The sequence below is a fragment of the Symphodus melops genome (assembly GCF_947650265.1).
Source record: "Symphodus melops genome assembly, chromosome: 23".
Taxonomy (NCBI): domain Eukaryota; kingdom Metazoa; phylum Chordata; class Actinopteri; order Labriformes; family Labridae; genus Symphodus; species Symphodus melops.
Window position 1 is genome coordinate 2,804,342 of NC_136713.1, and position 24,197 is coordinate 2,828,538.

At 41.6% G+C, this 24,197-nt stretch overlaps 2 protein-coding genes and 1 long non-coding RNA gene across 3 annotated transcripts in view; all 3 read right to left on the reverse strand.

Moving 5' to 3' along the window:
• Positions 1–24,197, reverse strand: part of LOC306818853 (uncharacterized protein) — a 137,817-nt gene that overhangs the window by 106,542 nt on the left and 7,078 nt on the right. Inside the window, exons 3-5 of the mRNA XM_079336577.1 lie at positions 6,590–6,790; positions 6,315–6,434; positions 4,754–4,873 (exon numbers count right to left, since the gene is read on the reverse strand). Coding sequence (XP_079192703.1) covers positions 4,754–4,873; positions 6,315–6,434; positions 6,590–6,790 — 441 coding nt within the window. The remainder of the gene's footprint in view (positions 1–4,753; positions 4,874–6,314; positions 6,435–6,589; positions 6,791–24,197) is intronic.
• LOC306818873 lies at positions 10,524–12,540 on the reverse strand. The gene is made up of 2 exons (XR_013778380.1): positions 11,895–12,540; positions 10,524–11,013 (listed from the first exon to the last, which is right to left on the reverse strand). It is a non-coding gene; the product is annotated as an uncharacterized lncRNA (long non-coding RNA).
• On the reverse strand, positions 13,362–23,314 carry LOC306818772 (uncharacterized protein; the record flags this gene model as incomplete). The annotated part of the gene is made up of 6 exons (XM_079336490.1): positions 13,362–15,425; positions 16,490–17,056; positions 17,853–18,026; positions 18,573–18,746; positions 20,336–20,509; positions 23,172–23,314. 5 exons carry the CDS (start codon positions 23,312–23,314, stop codon positions 17,038–17,040), a joined length of 684 nt encoding a protein of 227 aa, XP_079192616.1. The 3' UTR covers positions 13,362–15,425; positions 16,490–17,037.

A 24,197-nucleotide genomic window follows, 5' to 3' on the forward strand; every position in this document is an offset into this window, starting at 1 on the left:
GAGAAGAGTTCCTGTAGAAGTCATGAAACTGAGTGAAGTGTGTGTCATCTTAAAAAGCTGCACTTCACATGTCTCAGTCAGCAGCTGCTCACTTCATCGTGCTCCTTTTTCTGCCTGTTAGCAAACAAGTTATGGCTTTGCAAAGTCATTAAAACCAGTTCATGTGATTTAGTGATCCTGTAACTAATAAAGGTAAACATCATTCATGCTCATGATTTCATTTAGAGGTCAAAATCCTGATTTGACTCAAACAAAGCTGCTGTTCCCTAAACTGTGTGTGTGTGTGTGTGTGTGTGTGTGTGTGTGTGTGTGTGTGTGTGTGTGTGTGTAGTGTATGGTTACTGTGCTCAGGACCTCGCTCCTCCAGAACCTAGAAAGACGTGCATTTTTCCAGGAGGGTTACACATGGAAACACATGGAGTTTGATTTAGGATGAGCTCATGTCTATAGTGATCTAAAGTGGGATCTATTCAGAGGACTCTCTCTGCAGAAGAAAACCATTTGAAAGTCATTGAACAGTAACTCTGGAGGAGGACCATCTCATTCTCCAGCCGTCTGACTCACTTCTATAAAGGTGAAAATACAGAGACTGCTGCAGAATGATCCAGAAATCAAACAAGTCAGCCAAGAATCAAATGTAGTGAGGTGAAGGATCTCCTGTAAGAACACTTGATCTGTGATCTACCTGCTGACATGTTCAGAGATGATGCTCATGATTGATTAGTAATGCCTGCAGAGGCTGGAAGGGGGCGCTCACAGCATCTGATATCTCTCTTTTCAGGGATTAACACTATCACACATCTCAGTCACTTCTTTGGGAATTCTCTCCTGAATGTGTTCGCAAAACAACTATCAAAAACATTTATGAACTCAGGACAAAAACCTCAAAAACATCACGTCTGAAAAAAACTACCACTGACTGTTTCTCCTGAACATTAACAGAGGAACAGTTTTTATTGAACAGAGAGGATTTACTTTAGTTTATTAAATTATTACATAGGGCTGGGAAATTAATTTAACATTATTACAAACTGACGTTCAGAACAATTAATCGATGTCATCTCGCCCATGTCAATTATTTTAATTATTTTCAGGACAGAGTCACGTGAAGACACGTCCAATCCACGACCTGGAAGTTTGAACACATTTTGTCTTCATGGAAGACGACGTCCAACAAAAACAAGTCAAATGAAAACACTGAAGAAAAAAGTTTCTCTTTTAGAGAAGTTAATTTCTCCTTTAAAACTAAAATGTGTGGTTTTCATCTCAAGAGATGATTTGATTTCAATTCTAAACATTCACTTAATAACCACTCGATAGTTCATCAGATATTCACTCCTTCATTAGAAACATATCCCAGCTTTAATAGTGGAGCACATTTACAGTAGAGACCATGTCAGTGAACTATGAGGGGAAAAACTAAAACTAAATCATCTTTTATTAATCTTAACTGAGGTCACATGTTCAATGAATGGTGATATTGATTTGAGGTCATATCACCCAGCACTATTAGTACATGACACTGATTTATAATGCTCATCACATCTGGACTTACTTAGCCTTCCTGCAGTTCCTCACAGCTGGAATCAGTCTCCATCGTCCCTGGTCTGATGTGTTGTACTTCTTCAGGTCCAACTCATCCAGAACCTCCTCGGACATCTGCAGCATGTAGGCCAGAGCAGAGCAGTGGATCTCAGAGAGTTTCTTCTCTGATCTGTTCTCTGACTTCAGGAACTCTTGGATCTCCTGATGGACTGAGAGGTCCTTCATCTCCGTCAGACAGTGGAAGATGTTGATGCTTCTGTCAGGAGACTCATAACTGTTCATCTCCTTCAGGTTGTTGATGACTCTCTGGATCATTTCTGGACTGTTGTCTGTCTGACCCAGCAGGCCTCCTAAGAGTCTCTGGTTTGACTCCAGAGAAAGACCATGAAGGAAGCGAACAAACAGGTCCAGGTGACCGTTCTGACTTTGAAGGGATTTCTTCATTGCTTCCTTTAGGAGAACATCAAGAGTTGAATCTACATGTGTTTCTCCCAGAAAAGTCTTCAGTCCTGTTGTGTTCCTGTTGGTGAAACAGTGGAACATGTAGACTGCAGCCAGAAACTCCTGAACGCTCAGATGAACAAAGCAGTAGACTGTTTTCTGGAACATCACACACTCTGTTTTGAAGATCTCTGTACAAACTCCTGAGTACACCGAGGCCTCTGTGACATCCAGACCACACCGCTCCAGGTCTTCTTGGTAGAACATGATGTTTCCGTCCTCCAGATGTTCAAACGCCAGCCTCCCTAGCTTCAGAAGAACTTCCCTGTCAGCCTCTGTCAGCTCATGTGGACTCATCTGATGTCCCTCACCATACTTGTTCTTCTTCCTCTTTGTCTGAACCAGCAGGAAGTGTGAGTACATGTCAGTCAGGGTCTTGGGCAGCTCTCCTCTCTGCTCTGTGCTCATCATGTGCTCCAGAACTGTGGCAGTGATCCAGCAGAAGACCAGGATCAGACACATGATGTGGAGGCTTCTGGATGTCTGGATGTGTGAGATGATTCTGCTGAACAGATCTTCATCACTGAACCTCCTCCTGAAGTACTCCTCCTTCTGGGCGTCAGTGAAGCCTCGTACTTCTGTTACCCTGTCGACACATGAAGGAGGGATCTGATTGGCTGCTGCAGGTCGAGAAGTGATCCAGATGAGAGCTGAGGGGAGCAGATTCCCCTTGATGAGGTTTGTGAACAGTGTGTTTAACGATGACTTCTGTGTGACATCAGACACAACCTCCCTGTTTGTGAAGTCCAATGACGGTCTGCTTTCATCCAGGCCGTCAAAGATGAACAACAGTTTACAGACAGCGAGCGTCTCTGCTGCCACCTTCTGTAATGTTGGATGGAAAACACGGAGCAGCTCAAGAAGACTGTATTTCTGATCTCTGACCAAGTTCAGCTCCCTGAATGAAAGCAGGATCAGCAGACTGACGTCTTGGTTCTCTGAGCCCTCGGCCCAGTCCAGAGTGAACTTCTGCACCGAGAAGGTTTTTCCAACACCAGCCACGCCGTTTGTCAGAACCACTCTGATGGGTTTCTGTTGGTCGGGTTGAGCTCCTGTCTTTGGTTCCTGTTGGTCGGGTAAGGCTTTAAAGATGTCCTGGCACTTGATTGGAGTCTCATGGAGGGTCTTCTTCTTTTTAGAGTCTGTCTCCATCTGTCTCACCTCATGTTGGGTGTTCACCTCTTCTTTCTGCCCCTCTGTGATGAAGAGCTCAGTGTAGATCCTTTTGAGGGGGGCTCTACTTCCTGTTTCATCACTTCCTTCAGTCACACGTTCACATCTCGTCCTCAGACTGACCTTATGTTGATCTAAAACCTCCTGCTGACCTCTATCTACTGAAAGAGAGAATGATAGAATCTGATTATTGTTTTCAGATGTTTTTGTAAAAGAAGTAAAAAGAGTTTTAATTTCTAGACTTTTGACATTGACCAATAAAAGTCGTGTTTGAGGAGATCACAGAAGGTGTACAGTCTTACTTTGTTCAGTGCTGCTCTGACTGACTGTCTGCAGTCCAGCTCCTGGTCTGGATCCATACTGAGGACAGGACGTCTGCTCCTCTCTAACATGAGTCCTCTTTGTCCCCCTGTGAAGACATGTCTTTATAATTAAACTGATGGTTGACTGGTAGAAAATATGAAGATTAATCAAACACAATGTAAACAGTCAGATGATGACAGAGAGCAGGTAACACCTTCTTTCTTCTGTTTGGATTCAGCTCATAGTCTGCAGGGAGATGATTGTTTCTTGTGTTTTAACCCTCCTGCTTTCATAAAGACTGAAGAACAACAGTTCCTCTCTCAGTGGCCTGCCAGAATGCCAGACAAGATTCAGGTCTGTGTCCCTTTGGAGAACCATGAGTTATTTACCTGGGAACAGGTCAAAAGACTCTCACTCCCAGCATGCACCACAGGGATACTCTGCAACACCTAACACATAGGTAGGTAGGTAGGTAGGTATCTATGCAAAAGGATGAATACTGACAGAATAAAGTGGGCGTAGTGCAATGATGGATTAGATATAAGAAGTGATATCAAACAGAATAAAGTGGAGTGGTGCATTAAGACCAAATAAAGCATTAGGCGGTTAAGGTGCAGCATAAAGAAACAAGAAAACAGAAAAGGAGGTAGGTAACAGAGTTCACAGCTTAGCATGTCTTAGCTACCCTCATCAAACAGTTTAGTGAGGCTGAGTTATAGGTCTGAGCAGTTAGCTTTAATAACTGAGTTATTCATGTGAAACTGTGATCATATTTTTATTTTATTCAACCACTGCACCTTTGGTTTTACCAGAGTCAAACCTGTATTTGTTGTGTTCATTTGGGCTGCTGCGTCCTGTGTGTGTTTCTCTGTGAATTCTAGTGTCATATCTGGATCATATCTTCATGATCAGGGAGACCAGTGTAAACACTGTCTAACATCAATTCAGCCACTGGCTCCTGGGGATGGAGTAAACTATTCCAGAGTTGTGTGCGAGTTACAGACTGTGATCCAGCCTCTTCAGACACACACTGTTTCTTTTCCCCTCTCTTTCTAACACACACACCTTTCAAGGTCACCTGAAAACAGGGGTCGTGCTGAGCGCCATCTTCTGCTGCTAATAAATGTACTTTGTACTTTGTAAGACAGATAAGATCAGATTACAGCTTTACAAGGTGACCAACCCTACAAGGAAACATCTGAAGAGACAAAGAGTTAGTAAGAAGACTTACTTTGTGTCTGACGGTCCAGATTCTTTACTGAAGTATAGAAACTCATCTTTGGACTGATCACTCTTCAGAGACAGACAGCTGGGTCCAGGAGACTCTGCTCTCTGTCTGCTCCTCTCAAATCTACAAGAACAAACTTTGTGTTATATTTCCATCACATGAATACATCTTTAGATACCACAGCAACAAAACACAGAAGTCTGGGCTCCCAGACGAGGTGATGTTCTTGTGTTTAATGATCAACCTGCACACACAGAAGATCACTGCACGACTAGGACAACATTTGATAAACAGGAAATATGGATGAGAGGAATAATGAGGATGATTTTTAAAATGATTTCTCTTCAAAGTTTAAACTCACTGAATGATTGAAGTAGAAATTATGTGAGAAATGTGTGAAATCATGTATCACTTTGATGCTGATGATACTATCATCTATTGTTGCTCAACATCTGTTGCACAAGCTTTTGAGTTTATGCAATCAGCATTTAATGTTGTCCAGTCTCGGCTGAGGGAACTAAAGTTGGTCATAAACTATGATGAAACAAAGCTCATGTTGTTTTCACATTTACGTGAAGTACCAACAAATGTACCCTTGAACTTTACGTCCCAAGGAAATACAATCGAGCTTGCAACAGCTACAAGTACCTGGGTTTCCTTCTGGACTGTGAACTATCATTTAAAGCACATATCACAAAACTCGTCTCCAAACTCAAAGTGAAGCTGAGATTTTATTATAGAAATAAATCCTGCTTTTCACTCAGGGCGAGGAAACTTCTTGTTTCTTCTACCTTCCTTCCTTTGTTGGATTATGGCGATGTCCTGTACATGGGCGCCTCTGCTAAATGTTTACAGTCATTGGATACCGTGTATCAATGCGCGTTGAGATTTGTGACAGGTTGTAGACGCCTTACTCATCACTGTGACCTGTACATGAAATCTGATTGGCCACCCTTAAAGGTGCGCAGGTATTTACACTGGCTAAATCTTCTTTATAAAGCTCTTCTTGGTTTGGTGCCGTCATATTTATGTGAACACCTTCAAAGAACCAGAAGCCAACACGCCTTGTGTTCCTGTGATGTTTTAAAACTGTCTGTTCCTCGTGTCCGCACTGAGCTCGGAAAAAGAGCGTTCAGTTTTGCTGCTCCCTCTACCTGGAACTTTCTCCAAAATGACTTGAAAATGGCCGACCTCATTTCACTTGAAGTCTTTGGCTCGATCTTAAAGGACAAAAAACGTGAGGCAATCGGACAGTGTCTGTGTGTCTGAACTGTAACCTGTCATCACAACTCTGCACTTCATCTGTAAACTGATCTGTAACTTATTGTCTGTAAACTGTTTTAATCATGACGTGTGCTGCTGCCCTCTTGGCCAGGTCGCCCTTGTGAAAGAGATCTTGATCTCAATGGGTTAATTACCTGCTTAAATAAAGATGAAATTAAAAAAGAAAGAAAGAAATTCTTCTGTTTGGATTCAGCTCATAGTCTGCAGGGAGATGATTGTTTCTTGTGTTTTAACCCTCCTAAAACATCTGAAGAGACAAAGAGTTAGTAAGAAGACTTACTTTGTGTCCGAGGGTCCACCTTTAGTTCTGAAGTCTAAAATGACATCTTTGGACAAATCACTCTTCAGAGACAGACAGCTGGGTACAGGAGACTCTGCTCTCTGTCTGCTCCTCTGAACTCTGTAAAAAAACAACACATTTGTTTTTTTTATGATATGAATCTTTAATAAACTGTCTGAGGACAAAACTATAAAAGAAGCTGTAAATATAAAAAGGGCTACAGCTGTGGATGATGACAAGCTTTCATGGTTTGTTTCTTTGCTAAGAAGACTTACTTTGTGTTCGAGGGTCCACGTTTAGTTCTGAGGTTATAAGGATGACCTTTGACCTTGTCCGAGGGACGAGCTCCTTTACTGAAATCTATGTAACCATCTTTGGACTGATCACTCTTCAGAGACAGACAGCTGGGTCCAGGAGACTCTGCTCCGTCCTCCTCTTCCTCTAAACTCACATCCATGATCTGATCTGAAGTCAGTCTGAGAGGAAACACAGAAACACTGACTGAGAGATCAACACAAGAGAAACAGGAAACACACACACACACACACACACACTGTAGTAGAGATAATAACAATAGCTCAGGCTGGGCGCTCGTTCTGTGTTTGTCTCTAGGTTCACACCGAGGTGTCGGCCAGAACACCACTTAAGGCCACGTTTCCAGGGAGTATGATGAAAGAAAGGGCAGAGAGAGATTTCACACTGTTCAGCTCTTCTTTACTTTCCAATAGAGCAGCACATACAGCTAGTTGGAACTGGTTGTTTCACTTATGCATGTGAGTGTGTGTGTGTGTGTGTTTGTGTGTGTGTGTGTGTGTGTGTGTGTGTGTGTGTGTGTGTGTGTGTGTGGTTTTCTATAAAAAAAAAGAATAACAAAATACAGTCTCAATAATAAAAAACATAAATGACTTCACCTATATAAAGTAATATTGTCAGTCAAATATAACCATACATTTACACAGAAAGCCATTCAGTAGTTATAATCACATTTCTCTTCACACTGTCTTAAACTAACAAACTCAAACACACAATGCACAGGTCTCTTTAACATTTCAGTCCTGTTAAGTTACTGCTAACAACTTGACACAGCATTTCCTGTTATAGAAATCCTCTAACTGCCGGAACCAGCAGGATGCTTTTATTTTGAAACACACAGGCAAGCTGCTACATCCGGTTGCCGAATTAGCGTAGTTGAAAAGCAAGCTAAACAACAATACTTAAATAACACTGAACACTTTGGGCTCAATCACAACTGTCTAAACACGACGTAATAAGTGTATAAATGAACGTGCCTTTAACTCAACATGACGCATCTCACGCTGACGCGCAGAGTCACGTGAGCAGAGGGACGTAAACTAGCGTACACGCAATCAGCTGTCATTAACGTGTCTGATCATAGCGCGAGCACGCGGGCTCCGACTTTCATTCATATCAACCAAACAACATTCATATGAGTAAACAATATGACAAATATGCAAGAGATGAATACTCACACTTTAATTTAGGCACAAACAGCTTCTATTAAGTTATCACGTGACAACTGAAGCTCACTCGTCAGCTTGAATTTCCCTCGGGATCAATAAAGTATCTATCAATCGATCTATCTGTTGATACTGCGTGCCACTCATTAGAATATCAGGACTGATCACATGGGCAGGCTCACTTCTCGCGATATCAGTCAATAACATGTCCGTAACTTTGGGCCATTTCTAAAGACACACGAACACACACACACACACACACACACACACAGCTCATATGAATGTAAGCTGTGACGTCATTAGAAACTGTCTGTGTTCAGTTGAGAGGAGGAAACTGAGAGTACAGAAGTGAAGATATAAAAACTGTGGATAAACACTCACCCTGCTTCACTCTTTACTTCTCTCTTCACTTCTGTCCACAAAATGTCTGAACTCACTGAACACTTTCACTTTCACTGTCCCGCCTCCTCTCATGAGTCTGGATCACGTGTTGCTCCTCCCTCCTCCAGTTACAGGACATGAGCTGCTGTGTGTGTGTGTGTGTGTGTGTGTGTGTGTGTGTGTGTGTGTGTGTGTGTGTGTGTGTGTGTGTGTGTGTGTGTCAGAGTGTAAACTTCTCTCTCAGTTTAGTTTGTTAGTTTAGTTGTCATGTACAAACAACATCTTTGATCTCACAGAGAAAAGAGGCTTCGTACCAGATTATAGCAGTTTGCTAATGTTCCTCTGCAGTCCCTGGGCAGATCAACACAGGATACATACACAATACAATACAACGTATACATTCACATCATATCACAATACACATGTGCTAAGACTCCACACAAAGGCTTCATTTAAAGTCATGTTTGCATCGTTAAAGTTACAATACTGAATTCTAACAGGAAATACATGCAGGAAAAATACAATTAATGAGAGCATGATTGATTGTTTACAATCCTTTTCTTTTTTTTTTACATGTTTTGAAAATAGATGGAAGTCAGTGTTTACTTTGAGTTCATGGTGGATTTTGTTCCATTCTTTGTATGAGAAAGAGGACTGGCCAAATGCAGATCCTCTCTTGGGGACTCTACACTCCCCCCTAGTGGTGGACCTTGGGGCTCTGCAGATGGTCTCTGAGCAGAGCTGGACAAAGTTTTTCAGGGGAGGGGGAGCAGCTTTGTGGATGATTTTGTGAACCATCCGGATATTTGAAAATCGAATGAAATGTTCAAAAGTGAACAGTTTGTATTGATTGAGTGTGTGACAATGGTGGCAGTGCCGTGGTTTCTTTCAAATATTTTCTGAGCTTGTTTATGAACATTTTCAACAGATTTCAATGTTGACTTGTTTGCCTGAGACCAACATGTGATACAGTCAGAGATATGGGAGAGGATCATTGAGTTCAAAAACATCACAGATGCCTCAGTGGAGAGTGAGCATCTGATGTGCCTAAAATTTGACATATTGTATTTTAAAGTTTGATTTAGTTTTTTTACCTGCTTCTTGAAGGTCAGTGTTGGATCCAATATGATGCCTAAATATTTAACCTCTTCAACATGTTTTATTATTTGACCGTTTACTGAGATGTTCGGCCAGTCATGACGGCATTTTTTGTTAGAAAAATACAAAGACTGTTTAATCAATGTTGAGTGTTAGGCTGGAGTCATGCAGCCATGCTGCTATTCTGTCCATTGCACAGGACAGTTTGGCAGCAACATCATCAGAGTGTCTGAACACTCTGAGTTTCATCTCTGAAGGTTCAAATGTTTGAACTCTAATGACCTTTAACAACATCTGGAGGAGCTGATGAAACATCGAGACGAGCTTTGGATTATTTAGACCTCAACCTCCCTCCTCGCAAACATTCACATCAGCTCAAGATGATTTCATCCAATAGACGTTCAAGTTGATATTTAGAGAGTCAGAAAGTGTTCACTGAAGTCATGATGAGGACAAAACACTCAGCTGCCTAATAAGTGTGCACGCTGTGTAAATGTAGTTTCCCCCGATGTGATCACGTCCTCTTTTTCTTCACCTTCCTGAAACCTCAGTTAAAGACAAACGAGAAATAAAGCTGAATCTTTCCCCCCCTCAGACTTGTATCATCATGGTCAACACGCTGCTGAAGTGTATTTTCTACAACATGTGAACTATTAATGAGCAAACCATTTGTCCTGGATAGGAAACACTTTAAAGAGCAGACTCTATCAGACCTCTCCTGTGGTCGGGGAAATATAGGTCCCAACAAACAGACTGGAAATGTCAAAGGATCCAACGTGCAGACATGAGACAGAAATCTCTCATCTATCCACAGACCAAGACTGCTCACAGGGTCAAAATAAATGTGAGCTGACACTTGCTCTATACCTGAACTTAAACAGTATGTAAAGCCCCATGAATATAACAGATACTATTTTAATGCTGTATGGAGCTCATGTTTATGTTACGCTCAATAATTCAGTTTGTCAAAATGTCCACTAGGTGTCGCTGACCTCCTGTTTGAGAGGGAGAGTCTGCACCTCTCACAGACAGAAGAAAAAACAGGCTGTGAGGGGCAGAGAGGAAGGGACAGAGAAGGAGCGGAGTCCGTGCAGATAGCATGAAATAGATCAGACACAACTTTAATATTCTTCTTCAAATCGATGTGAAAGTTATCCAAAAGGAGGGTAAAGATTTTTGGTTGCAGCAGGATTAAGGAGGACCACTTTTCAGTGGTTTTATGACCGCTCTCCGGTTGTTGTTGTTTTCTGTGGTTGATTCCAACCACAAAGCAAAGCGGCCATCACAGCAGCTGCAAGGTGGAGGATCCAGTCTGCACCTGTTTCTCCAGTGGGACTCCAGATCAGACATGAACCACATCAAGATATATGGACCCCAGACTATCTAAGTGACTCACTAAACTGAAAACACATTGACTGAAACTAAACTATTGACTTGAACTTGAACCGTTTGATGCCTCTCTACACCTGAAGAGGATTATATAAAGACTAAAGAGGAGAAATGATTTCAACTTGTTGCCACATACAACAGTGTTTGTTTTCCTCAGCATGCTCCTCTGAACCCAGCTGTAGATGTTGCTGTAGTCCTGCTTTAATATGCATTTAAAACATGTCACACTAAGTCGTGGTTACAAGTATATCACAGTGAATTACAAACCTGCTGTGTTGTCTTTGTTGTCATCATTTACAGGTCCTGTTGAGAATTTGTTCAGTGTAAGATGATGAGTGTGATGTTTCTTCAACCTGGAGGAAATGAAGAAGAAAGTGAAAGACTCCGATCCAGCACATTAAAATGAGTGGAAACTACAGCGCTCAATAAATAAAAGAGGCCATCAGCCTGTTTCCTCTTCTCTTGTTGAATACTTTTATACCACTGTTATTTCTGTTTGATTGTTTCCATTAAATGAACATGTGTTTGTTTCTGCAGTTAGAAAAAGAAACAGTGAGAATAAAAAGCAGACACATTCTCTGCTGCCCTCTGCTGGAGACAATGCAGTAAAACAGGTGATCTTATGCACACACTCTGGGACTGTTATTTCAAAACACTGGAAAAATATTAAAGAGGAGAAAATTATGAAAAGTGAAATTCCATGAAAGGTTCAGTTCAACCTACTTGGTGTTATACCGGACGATATTTTCACTGCTGACAGAAGATATACTGTGAATATTTTATTATCGGTCGCCAAGAAAAATAAAACAGCAACATGGAAGAATGTTAAACCAGCGAATGTGGCTGAATGGAAGCAAAGATTGAGACAAGTTTATCTCATGGAAAAAATGACGGCATCGTTACAGATGAAAAGGGAGCGTTTTGATTGGAGGTGGAGCACAGTCGGAAAACACCTGACAAAGTGAAAAACTTGGGCTGTCAAGGTTGAACTCTAAGTCGTGGAAATGAGCCCTGTTTGTTTCTCTTTATTATTAAGTTGCATGATGTGTGTCATAACGCAGAGTTGCATCATATGCAGCAGTGTCTATGTCTGCAGTATGTTTTCTACCCGTCTTTTTCTTGTTTTGGTTTTTCTCTGTTGTTTTGCATCACTGATCTTGTCTCAAATTCTGTTCTATGTTTTAAGGGGAAAAAAAGATAAATAAAATGTTCAAAACAAAAATGTTTGAACTACCTTCCAGTGTCATTCCCAGCCTCTCCCATGAATTGAACCTTTCAGGGGTTGACTGGGGAGCTGTTCTTCTTCACAGCATCAGTCCAGGAGATCCATTCTAGACACGTGTGACCCGTGTGTACGTTCTGCGTTGTGTTCTGCTGTTTCGGCAAAGTCTCAGGAGACAGCTTGTAGTTCTTGTATTCTGTATTCAACAGATAAAAGTACAATCAACAGGTCGTGTGTGGAGTCAAGCATCTCCCCTCTGAGCAAACTGTCAACGGCTCTGTGTTTACAATCATACATTACACATTCATTCATAATAAGTTCAAATAGAGAGATACATGTACATTAAATACATCATACACACATTTAGAAAACTAACTTCAATATATTATTTACGAAAACAGCAGATTAATAATATGAAGCCAGAAAACCAGTTCCTTTTGATATCTACACAGAAAAATTAATCACAGCTGCTCTACATCAATCAATTAACAACTGACATATATTAAGACTGAAAAACACCTCTCCATACCAGATAACAGTATAATCAATCAGCCGCTAACATTTGCTACCAAACTAATGAACAACATTATATATGATATTTGTCACGGATCAGAGGAAGAGACCCAAACGCACGACTCCAGGGCAAAAGGCAGTTTCAAAAATCCATGTTAACTGTACGCAGGGTTCGGTACACGGGAGTCAAACACTAACAGGTTCAGATTCCAAAAGTCAAGACAGAAACATGCTGGAACGCAGACACTGGGAACAAGACGACATAGAGACAAAAATACAAGAGGAACTGGCACAGAATGAGGGGAAGGCAGACATTATATACTGAACAGGGGGTGGAGTTAACAAGACACAGGTGAGACACATCAGGTCATCAGACAGGAGGGAAACAAGGAACAAAGAGCACAAGACCAGAAACTGAGGACAAGAACAAGTAAAACACAACACTGACAACACCAAAACCAGATATATAAAATAAAACAGGAAACACCAAAGACTAACGTAAATACCAGACTATGAAATATTAAAGCACACAAGGGAAACACTGACAACAAGACAAAGACTAAATATAACAATCAGAAACACTTGGACACAGGGAAACACTTTGAAAACATGACAACTAAAGACAAGACAGGACATCAAGATCATGACAATATTGAAAACTTTACAAAACTGATACAGGATCAATCGAATATGATCAGAAACAGAAGACCACCGTTTGATTACATCTAATCAATAAAAATGAGTTTATTGACGGAGCGTGAGTCATCATTGACCGACCTCTGACCAAACATCTGTGTCATTTAAGTATGTTGCAAAAAGAGTCGCCCTTTCCACATGTACCTGTGTATGTGAAATCAGTGAACTAACACAGCTGGGTCTCTACTCGGGCTGTAACGCTACACAAACATTTGGGTTGGGTACGGTTCTCAGTCCTTGAAAAACAAAGACAGAGACACATACTCTGTGTATTCTTCAGTTCATTCAGTTTTATTATCACCATACTATCATCATAATATTCACCCAACATTTCATTTCATTGAACATATGGATGAGAATAAACTCCAGGCAGTATTGTTGAGTCTTGATGCGGTAAAAGCCTTCGATCGGCTCAACTGGGACTTTCTTTAAAGAGTAGGAGAACATTTTGGATTTCAGCAGACCTTCATTCAGACTATTCAAGCACTTCAGAAGTGCAAGAATCAAAGTGAACGGAGCCATATCAAAGTCATGTCAGTTAGACAGAGGGGAGGCCCAATAAGCCCCTTACTGTCAGCCATCTTTATTGAAGCTTTAAGCCAAGCCACCACTCAAGACAATAATATTAAAGGTATAAAACGTGAGCCAGGCACAAGAGGTGGATTTGCTGGATGGATTATATGTTAATAAAAGAAAGAGTAAAAACAAGTTGAACATTGTGGTTATATGATATATGGTAAAAGAAACAGAGCCAGATAAAGTAACAATGAATTCAAACATTGCTTACTTCTTTCCCATCTTTAAACACAAATAAAATACTTGAGAGTGAACATCCTGAAAGTTTTGACTCATTTATATGAACTCCACTTTATTGAAGACACAAATGCAGGAGGATGTAAGGAGATGGAATTCCAATATGAAGCTTGGAGTGGAGGATGGAGTCTGTGAGAATGAACATCGTGTCCAGAATCTTCTGTTTGTTTCAGACTCTTCCAATAGAAAGAAGAGAGAAACAGTTCAGTGAGTGGGATAGACTAATATCACGGTACATATGGCGAGGGAAAAGACCAAGGAGAAGATTTCAAATTCTTCAACTGCAGAAGAAGAAGGGCGCTCTAAGACATTATGATATATCTGCACAGTTGAGAACCCTGGTTTGCTGGTGCAGATCTGATTATCAAGCCAGATGGAAAACTATTGAAGAGAAGTTGTCAGAGAGCGTCCCAATCCAGGCATGTTTAGGGGATCAACGATTGGTTGAAAAGCTCCTGGATAAAGGGAATAGCTGGATGAATGGATCCCTGAAAACATGGTTCAGTATTATCAGCAGGACTGGCCTGTCTGATGAAATAAAGATACTGAGGTGGTGCTGGCATGACCCCGACTTCACCCCCAACAAACTGGATGTTCCTTACAAGTGATGGACCAAACAAGGCCTCTCCTCTTACTCTTCTTTTTATAACCAGCAAACATTTCCAAACACTGAAAAGACTCTTTGCTTCAAGATTTCTTCAAATACGCCACCATTTAAACAGTTTGATGACAGAGACTGAAAAAGTCTTTGACAATAATCTCATACAAGTTTTCATAGCTGCCTATAGAGGGCACTCTGGGATTCAAATCATTTGCAGGTTGTATAGAGGGCTACAAGAGGAAAACAGAGAACATACCACCTACATCAAACACAAACGGGAAAAGGAAACTAACTTCCACATCTGTGAAGAAGCTTTTGGGAAAATACTGTGAGTTTGAGTGGAAGATCACAAGCTCCATCTCATGGACAACATTGGGTTGGAAGAGTCTGATTAGATACTTTATTAAAGCTGTTCAGAAATCTCATGACACAGACTCTATCTCACTTCTCTTCAGTGCTATCTCCTGGCTCCTGGGCCCAACCCCACATAGTTCTAGACCGGCCGTGTTAAGGATGGTCCCAAAGCTCTTATACTGAAAGAAGGAGAGAGGAGGGAGATCTGAGGAGAGAGCTGACTTTACCCAAGTCTTTTTACTGACAGACAATATCTCTGTGCATCTCTGCTGGGAGGGACTAAGACACAAGTGGAGGACACTTGGATGCAATGAAGGGAACTGAGATGTACCCATAGACTCTTCTAGCTGCTGGAGGAATTGTGGCTCACAGGAAGCAAATCACTACCACCTGTTCTGTCCTAAAAAACACAGCTTCTGCTTTGAGATCCACAGAGAACCAACAGATGTCTTTAAAGTCAGATGTTACCCAGGAATGGGACCAAGTCTTCCTTGCTAACCTGCATTCATCCACTAAACCAAATACTCATTTGGAAGCCTGAGCATTGCTGGCAGAAAGGCCATAACCTCCTGCAGACAATCAGCCCCTCTCATTCACCACCACAGACGTCCACGCTGCACTGAGCCGGATCAACGTCCGAAAGGCTGCTGGTCCAGACGGCACCCCTGGGCGCGTGCTTAGAGCATGTGCGGAGCAGCTCACTGGGGTTTTTACGGACATCTTCAACCTGTCCCTCGCCCAAGCAGCTGTGCCAGCATGCTTCAAAGCCACCTCCATTGTCCCAGTGCTGAAACACTCCAGCCCGACAGGCCTGAATGACTACCGCCCTGTAGCACTCACACCCATCATTATGAAGTGCTTTGAGCGACTGGTCCTAGCACACATGAAAATCTGCCTCCCACCCACACTGGACCCATACCAGTTTGCCTACCGCAGCAATAGGAGTACAGAGGATGCAGTCTCCACTGCGCTGCACTCTGTGCTCACACATCTGGACAATAACGACACATACGCACGAATGCTGTTTGTTGATTTCAGCTCAGCATTCAACACTGTCATCCCCTCCAAGTTGAACACTAAACTTGGAGACCTGGGCTTCAACACCTCCCTCCGTCACTGGATAATGGACTTTCTGACCAACAGACCCCAGTATGTTAGGTCAGGACACACCTGCTCCTCCACCATCACACTCAACACAGGCGTACCACAGGGCTGTGTGCTGAGCCCATTCCTCTACTCCCTCTTCACCCACGACTGCAGACCTGTACATGGATCCAACACCATCATCAAGTTTGCGGACGATACAGCGGTGATTGGCCTCATCAGCAACAACGATGACACAGCCTACAGGGAGGAGGTAAAGCATCTGGCCACCTGGTGAGCTGACAACAACCTGCTTCTCAACACCAGCAAGACGAAGGAGCTCATCGTGGACTTCAGGAGAGAAAAGGGAAGCACGCACAACCCCATTCAAAATGTTATAATCACTGTACATATTTAGCACGAACTCTTGCACTTTCTGCTTATTTGCACTTCTGGTGAGATGCCAAACCTCATTTTGTTGCACTATACTTGTATATGTGTAATGACAATAAAGTTGAATCTCATCTCATCTCTCTCATCTCATAACAAAGAAATGTTCCTCCACCAGTGGAAGACTGCTACCATGTAGTTCATGGAATCTATTCAATGACACAGATCACTTGTTCTCTGAAGCTTCACAAAAACTCATTTGAGGATCTCTGGATAAAATGAAAATCCCATATCTCCCCTAAACTCCCATCTTTTCTTTCAACTGCTTTTCCTTTAGTTATGAACCCCTGTATACTTTGTTTTTCTCTTTGTTTTTCTTTTCAGTGGGAGATCACCTCATCTCTTACATCGGATTTATTTTGTTCTGTGTTAAAGCACAAAAACATAAAAGGAGGAATCACTCTATTGTTTAAGCACAAATGACTGTACTGTACAAATGTCTCTGAATATGTGTGATTACAAATAGAATTTAAAAAAAGAAATATGATTGAAATGAAGTGTGAGCTGATTCCTCTGTCAGTCCCTGATGGATGAAGCTCTCCTCAGCTTGCAGAGCTTCTCCACACACAAGATGGTGGAGGTTCCTCCTCTGTGGATCATCAGCTGCTCCTCTCTGCTCCACCAGAGTCCTGATCACTCACATTATCACAGAGACCATAACCATCTAATGAGAGAAGAAGAGAGATGACAGAAATCATTTTCATCAGCTGTGAGTCATCAGATTCCCCCACAGTGCTGTAACTAAGCTCCGCCCCCACTCTACCTTTGGACTTTAACACTGAACGGTTTCATGTTGGTGTCTGAGTGTGAGTTTACACTGAGTTATGAGAGCTTCACGTCCACACACACTCAGACACACACAGCGTCGTTGTGTCCTACCAGCTCTGACAGCCGACTGTTCTCCTCTCCACTTTAAAGAGTCAGAGCAACACATTCAGTTCAGAGAAGAAACAGGACTTATTATAGTCAGGTCAAAGGTCAACTAACCATGGGAGGAAAATAGAAGAAGGCGTAGTTTGGACATGAATCCTCTCTGATGTTTCTTTGTTTCTGTCAGTTGTCCTTCCTGCATTTGTTCCTGCAGCTGTGTAACTTTAGTCTTTGAGCCTGTTTCTCTTCAACTTCTTCATATGATTCATATCGTTTGTTCACAGTCTGTTAGATATGGTGATAGGTTACATGAAGATAGCTCCGCCCCTTTTATGAAACTCTGGGTTGACTTCTCAGGTTGATCACCAGCTTCATGTGACTGTTCAGCACCATCTCTTCTGTCAGGTGTAACCCAGTATTAAAAACAGGATTAAAATATAAATATTGATGTAACTAATATTTGAGTATGTTGAACTCTCTTTGTAGCAGAGAACCAAGAATAGGATCTCTCCAACAACAAACAACAAGAATGTAAATATATGTATGAGCTGATATGTGGAGGGTTTACTAAAGAACACTGAGAGACTGACCTCACAGTCTTCAGTCCATAGTTTGGATTCTTCTGAAGATCACTCAGCAGCTTCACGTCTGAATCCTGCAGGTTGTTCCCTCTCAGGTCCAGCTCTCTGAGATGGGAGGGGATGGACTTCAGAGCTGAGGCCAGAGAAGAACAGCTGATCTCTGACAAACTGCAGCCCCACAATCTGAATAAAGAAGAAAAGAATAAAAATAATGTGTAATCCAGTCACATGTGTTCAGGTTGTGATGAGTATCTCAACATCACTTTGTCCTGATGAATCAAGTTTTCTCTAAATGATTAGAGGATCATTTCTGATTGTGTATTCACTAAATCTAAATCCTCCAAATGTCAGCTCAACATTCATCCAGCTGTTCATGTGCACAGATGAAGAACAGGCTGCTGATCTCAGTCAGCTCTGTGATGTTACTACATTTATCAAATCACACATTATTCAATCACAAGTCTTCATGATTTCACTTCTTCACAGAACCAGAGGAAACCAGAGGCTTCATGTACACCTTGTTCAACTTTACTTCACAGAGTCACAAAAACATTTTCACATCAAATCTCTAAATTATTCAGAAACTTCAAGAATAAGAAATCTCCTAAATCATCAAATATCCAGAGATTTAAATTCAGACAAATACTGAAAATATATAAATCCTGAAATGTGCAACAATGGAGGATGTGGATTGAAATGATTCAAATGAATGACAGTCAGTGATCTTACATCAGAGTCTCCAGTCTGCAGTTTGGACTCTGCAGATAATCACACAGCAGCTTCACTCCTGAATCCTGCAGCTTGTTGTTAGTCAGGTTCAGCTCTCTGAGATGGGAGGGGTTGGACTTCAGAGCTGAGGCCAGAGAAGAACAGCTGATCTCTGACAAACTGCAGACACTCAATCTGAATAAAGAATAAAAGAAGTAAATGTAGATGACAGTGAGCTTTATACATGAATGTGTGATGTTGTCCACATGAACACACTGATGTGATCATCATCTGTTCATTCACACATTGAAGGACTTCATAGTGATTCATTCATGTTTTTGTACTTCCTGATCATTCTTAGATTGAAACGTACAATATGTTGAATTTTATTAGAATCTTTACATTTAAATATCTGAATTCATTTCAAATGGACTAAACCCATGTTAAAATAACAGTCAACAATGAAGTCTTGAAGCATTGTGATGCTAAAGTGTTTGTTCAGCATGCTGGTAACTGTAAGAGTGGACTGAATCTATTTGATATTAATATGAGGCTGTGATAGAGCTGTCACCTTTCTCTCCTACTTTCTTCTCTGAGGGAGAAACTCTTCATCCTTACATTTGGACTTTAGGAGCTCTCTTAAGGACTGACATGCTTTGTGAATAACCTTGATCTTTACCAGGATCTAGTCTTTAATCTAAGTAGAAATGTAGCTGCAGCGTGTTCCAGCTCCAGCTGTCTGGAACTTCTCTTCTCCCTTCTGTTGTCCTCGTGCCCTGCTGTCACTCTACACTCTTCTCAGGACTTTTTTCCTTTCAATCTTGATTTGAACCCGTCTGTTGTCGGGATCTGATGCTTTTAAACCCTTGAACCAAAAGTCTTTTTCATGACAGAAAGCCTGGGCTTAAAGCTGTGTGCCAGTGCACAATTCAAGTGTAGCGAGCGCTCACAGGAGTGACAGCAGTGAAGCTGTCGGGTACGTTGACAACACGTCCAACTTATTAAAGCAGTCAAACAGATAGCACGCCAACGTGAACATCACTGCAAGCAGGAACAAAGAGAGTGTGGAGCAAAGCCAAGTCTCCTTTGCATTTAAACAGCCTCTTGATAATAATTCTGAACAGGCCAAAGACATAACAAACACCACTGCTGTTTTTATTACAGTGGATTACATGCAGAATGGGACTTTGTGTTTTCACAGCTTCTTATATTGACAGAGGGAAATATGAATAGTTGTGAGATGAAACTGTCCCAGCTTTATTTTGTGCTCTAAAAAGTGCTGACTTCATCAACAGAAAGGTGTCAGTGTTTGTCTCTGTCATTTAAAACACATCTTTTTATATATACTATAGGCTATATGGATGATTTTATTTCATTCATTTCTTTTATTGATTGGAGACTCTTTTGGTTATAAGTATATTTGATTTGATGTTATTTTTGAATGTTTCATTTAAAATGTCATGAAAAAGAAACCTGAGCAGGTGAAGTCTGAACTGTCCATGCTGAACTTAAGACAATGTGTAAAAGGGAAGTTGTAAATGTTCCTGATAAAGAAAAAGAAAGTGTTGCATCAGGTCCCTTACTGGACCCAAAATGTACCCAACCCAATCTTCAGAACTGAGAACCGTACCCAACCCAAATGTTTGTGTAGCGTTACAGTGGTATTTTTTAAGTTTCTTTGTCTGGGACATGATGTTTCCCAATTCTCAAGAATGGGTGAAATTCAAACACAGTCAACACAGTTTCTATTATATTCATATCTATATTACAGTCAGTGATCTGACCTCAGAGTCTCCAGTCTGCAGTTTGGACTCTGCAGATAATCACACAGCAGCTTCACTCCTGAATCCTGCAGCTCGTTGTAGGTCAGGTCCAGCACTCTGAGATGGGAGGGGTTGGACTTCAGAGCTGAGGCCAGAGAAGAACAGCTGATCTCTGACAAACTGCATCTCCACAATCTGAATAAAGAATAAAAGAAGTAAATGTAGATGACAGTGAGCTTTATACATGAATGTGTGATGTTGTCCACATGAACACACTGATGTGATCATCATCTGTTCATTCACACATTGAAGGACTTCATAGTGATTCATTCATGTTTTTGTACTTCCTGATCATTCTTAGATTGACACGTACAATATGTTGAATTTTATTAGAATCTTTACATTTAAATTAGAGCTGCAGCTATCAAATATTTTAGTAATCGAGTATTCTATCGAATATCCGAATCGATTAATCGAATAAATCATGCTTTTGCTTAATTAAGCTTTAACTCGTCTCGGGTCGTCCCTACAAACCTGCTTCTTTGCAGTTACCATGGTAACGCCTGTTTGTTACAACCAACCACGTTTTAATGGCTGAAATAACAAATAGTGTTTTGTGTAGCCTACACATCTGTTACATTTAATTGAGAAAGCATTATGTTCTGTTGAATCAATCACAGATTCAATCATTTTGTCAGATCAGGAAATTGAGAAAATTTGCTTGTGTGCATTCAGCACGCTCACAGACTACAGAGACTACAGAGTAGTGATGTGTCGGCTCTAAGACTCGGCTCTTTGAAGTGAACGACAGGAGCCGGCTCGTCATTGGAAGCCAGATGGGAGCCGATTAGTTTTTGTCTTGTCTTTTTTCTGTTAAAGCCGGATATCATTGGTGAAGATGTGCGGTTGCGTCTGTGTCCTCACTGAGCAGGGGGAGGGGAGGGGTTATACACGCAGCAGACGAACAGGAGAGAGAGACAGAGGTTGACACATCTGTTATGTCCTCCTCGTATTTTTCTTTAAGTTTCGTTTCATTAAAACTGAAAGTAAACACAGTCGCGAGTCTCCTGACGTGACTGCAGGGTTTTTTTTAGAACGGCATTTAAATGAATCGGAGCAACGATGTAACGCAGTTTTAAGAGGCAGCGTCAATCAAGTTATTTGTTGCAGCAAGAAAGGCCGGGGATGATCAGGCAAAGAGGAGAGGAGAAATGTTTATTTTGAACTTGATTTTTTAGAGAGAGGATTTGATGCAGTGTTCCTTCATTTTGAGACATTGTCACCATTTAGTGTCTATGTGTTTAGGTGAGTGTATAAATAAAAGTGTGTTTATATCATAAACATTTGATATAATGCATATTTTTACAAAAAATCTGAAGAGCCACTTAGGAGCCGAAAGAGCCGGCTCTTTTTGGTGAGCCGAGCCAAAAGAGCCGGCTCTTTTTGGTGAGCCGAGCCAAAAGAGCCGGTTCTCTAAAAAGAGGCAGAATTCCCATCACTACTACAGAGAGTAGTCTCTGTAGACAGTGACAGACAGTCTGTCATAGACGTATGTGTATGACAGAGACTGTGAGAGGACGTTGCTATCGTTATGTTAGCTGCAGACACGGAGAGAGTGAACGGAGAAAGCCGACGATTTGACCGGATCACGTGTTCCCGGCTCGGTCGTATGGATCACGGATCAACTGTGTGCTGACTAAAAGTTAAAAGGGGCGTGCCACGCTCGTGTGTGTGTGTGTGTGTTAGCGCTGAAATGTCTGTGTGTCAGAGAGAGGAGCAGGTAGCTGCAGCTACATTAAACATGTTTTATACTCATAGCAAAGTTTTGATGACACAAAAAAAACAAACTTAGCAAAGCCTCGAGGCAGCGAAATGAATTTTTGTAATCAAGTTATTCGAGGAATCGTTTCGGCTCTAATTTAAATATCTGAATTCATTTCAAACGGACTAAACCCATGTTATATATCTTTTTATTGTTGAGTATTTACATCATATCAAATATTTCACAGTGATCAGAGTCAGAGAAATATTAGAGATGTAACTGGCGTGTCTTGTCTTGGCGGCAGATTAGGGCTGGAGATATATCCAGTATTTAAGATATATGGATATATATTCAAACATGATATAAGACAATATCTTTAATATGGATATAGTTCATGTTGCATTAAAATATAGTTCTACACGTCTTCTGTAGAGCTGACAGTTCAGCTATTTCTCATCTCACTTCACCCTCCCTCTCTCTCCCTCTCTCTCTCTCTCTCTCTCTCTCTCTCTCTCTCTCTCTCTCTCTCTCTCTCTCCTCTCTCTCTCTCTCTCTCTCTCTCTCTCTCTCTCTCTCTCTCTCTCTCTCTCTCTCTCTCTCTCTCTCTCTCTCTCTCTCTCTCTCTCTCTCTCTCTCTCTCTCTCTCTCTCTCTCTCTCTCTCTCTCTCTCTCTCTCTCTCTCTCTCTCTCTCTCTCTCTCTGCCTAACTCAAAAAACTCAATGGACAACAAAGCACTGTGTTTATTGAGGACAGCCAGAATAGTAGTTCTTTAGCTGACTCTTACTCCCAGCATGCTCTGCAACACCTAACACATGTTGGTGTGAAGTTTAGGGTGAATAAAAGCAGTCGTCTCCCATTGTTCTCTCTCTTCAAATGCTTCCAGCATCCAGAGACACAAGTCTACTCCTGCTTCACAGCACGCTGCTCTTTGTTTCAATGTTTTGGCGTGCAGGCAACCCGAGGCCTCAAGGAATGACAGTGTTCTGAATCCCCAGCTTGCATCATCCATTGAACGCATCTCGACGGAGATTCTCAGGAGAGCGTCTTATTCACAGACCGAGTTAAAAACGGTATTTAGAGAGTGTAAAGATCACGTCTGGTTCCATCCTGCAATGAACAGGACAACCACGGAGATCGCCTCGCTCCACAGACAACACACGATCCTGCTCATCCTCTGGGAACCGCCGCCGCCATCACAACTCATCTGCACAGAAACAGACTGGAGATCTGATTTCATGGTGGGACCTTTCCCTCCTCAACCGCAGACAAACGCTTTACAAGTGAGGCTGAATCAGGTCTGAGCAGTGAGCTTTAGAGAGTGTGTTTAATAACTGAGTCATTCATGTGAAGTTGTGAAGATAATATTTGCTTCTTATCTGACCACTGCATCCTTGTTTGAGACTTTCAGAGTATGATCCAGCCTCTTCAGACCCCCCCCCCCCCCACACACACACACACACACACATACACACACAGTAGTAAGTAAGCGTGCATGAGCTGAATATTATTAAGTGTGAAGCGGTCTGTCCTTGATTTTCAAAAGCACATCAATTTAGTTTTGCCAGAATTGAGCTTAATTGATTAAGATTTATCTGAACGGCATCAAAAGTAGATTGTAGCTTTTGTCTGGCACCTGTTAATGATGAAGCAGAACAATACAAAATATGTGTCATCTGCATAAAAGTGAAATTTGGAGTCAAAACATTTAAATAAATAGTAAATTAAATGGGAACCAATATGGACCCGGAGGGGGGCATTTTGAGTCAACAAAGGTTTGTAGGATATACCATCAACCTGAACACTTTGTGATCTGCTGCACAAGTAGTTGCTAAACCACATGACAGCTTTTGTTTGTTTGTCTGGGACATGATGTTTCCCAACTCTCAAGAATGGGTGAATTTCAAACACAGTCAACACAGTTTCTATTATATTCATATCTATATTACAGTCAGTGATCTGACCTCAGAGTCTCCAGTCTGCAGTTTGGACTCTGCAGTCCCTCACACAGCAGCTTCACTCCTGAATCCTGCAGACCGTTGGAGCTCAGGTCCAGCTCTCTGAGATGGGAGGGGTTGGACTTCAGAGCTGAGGCCACGACGTCACAGTGAGTCTCTGAGAGT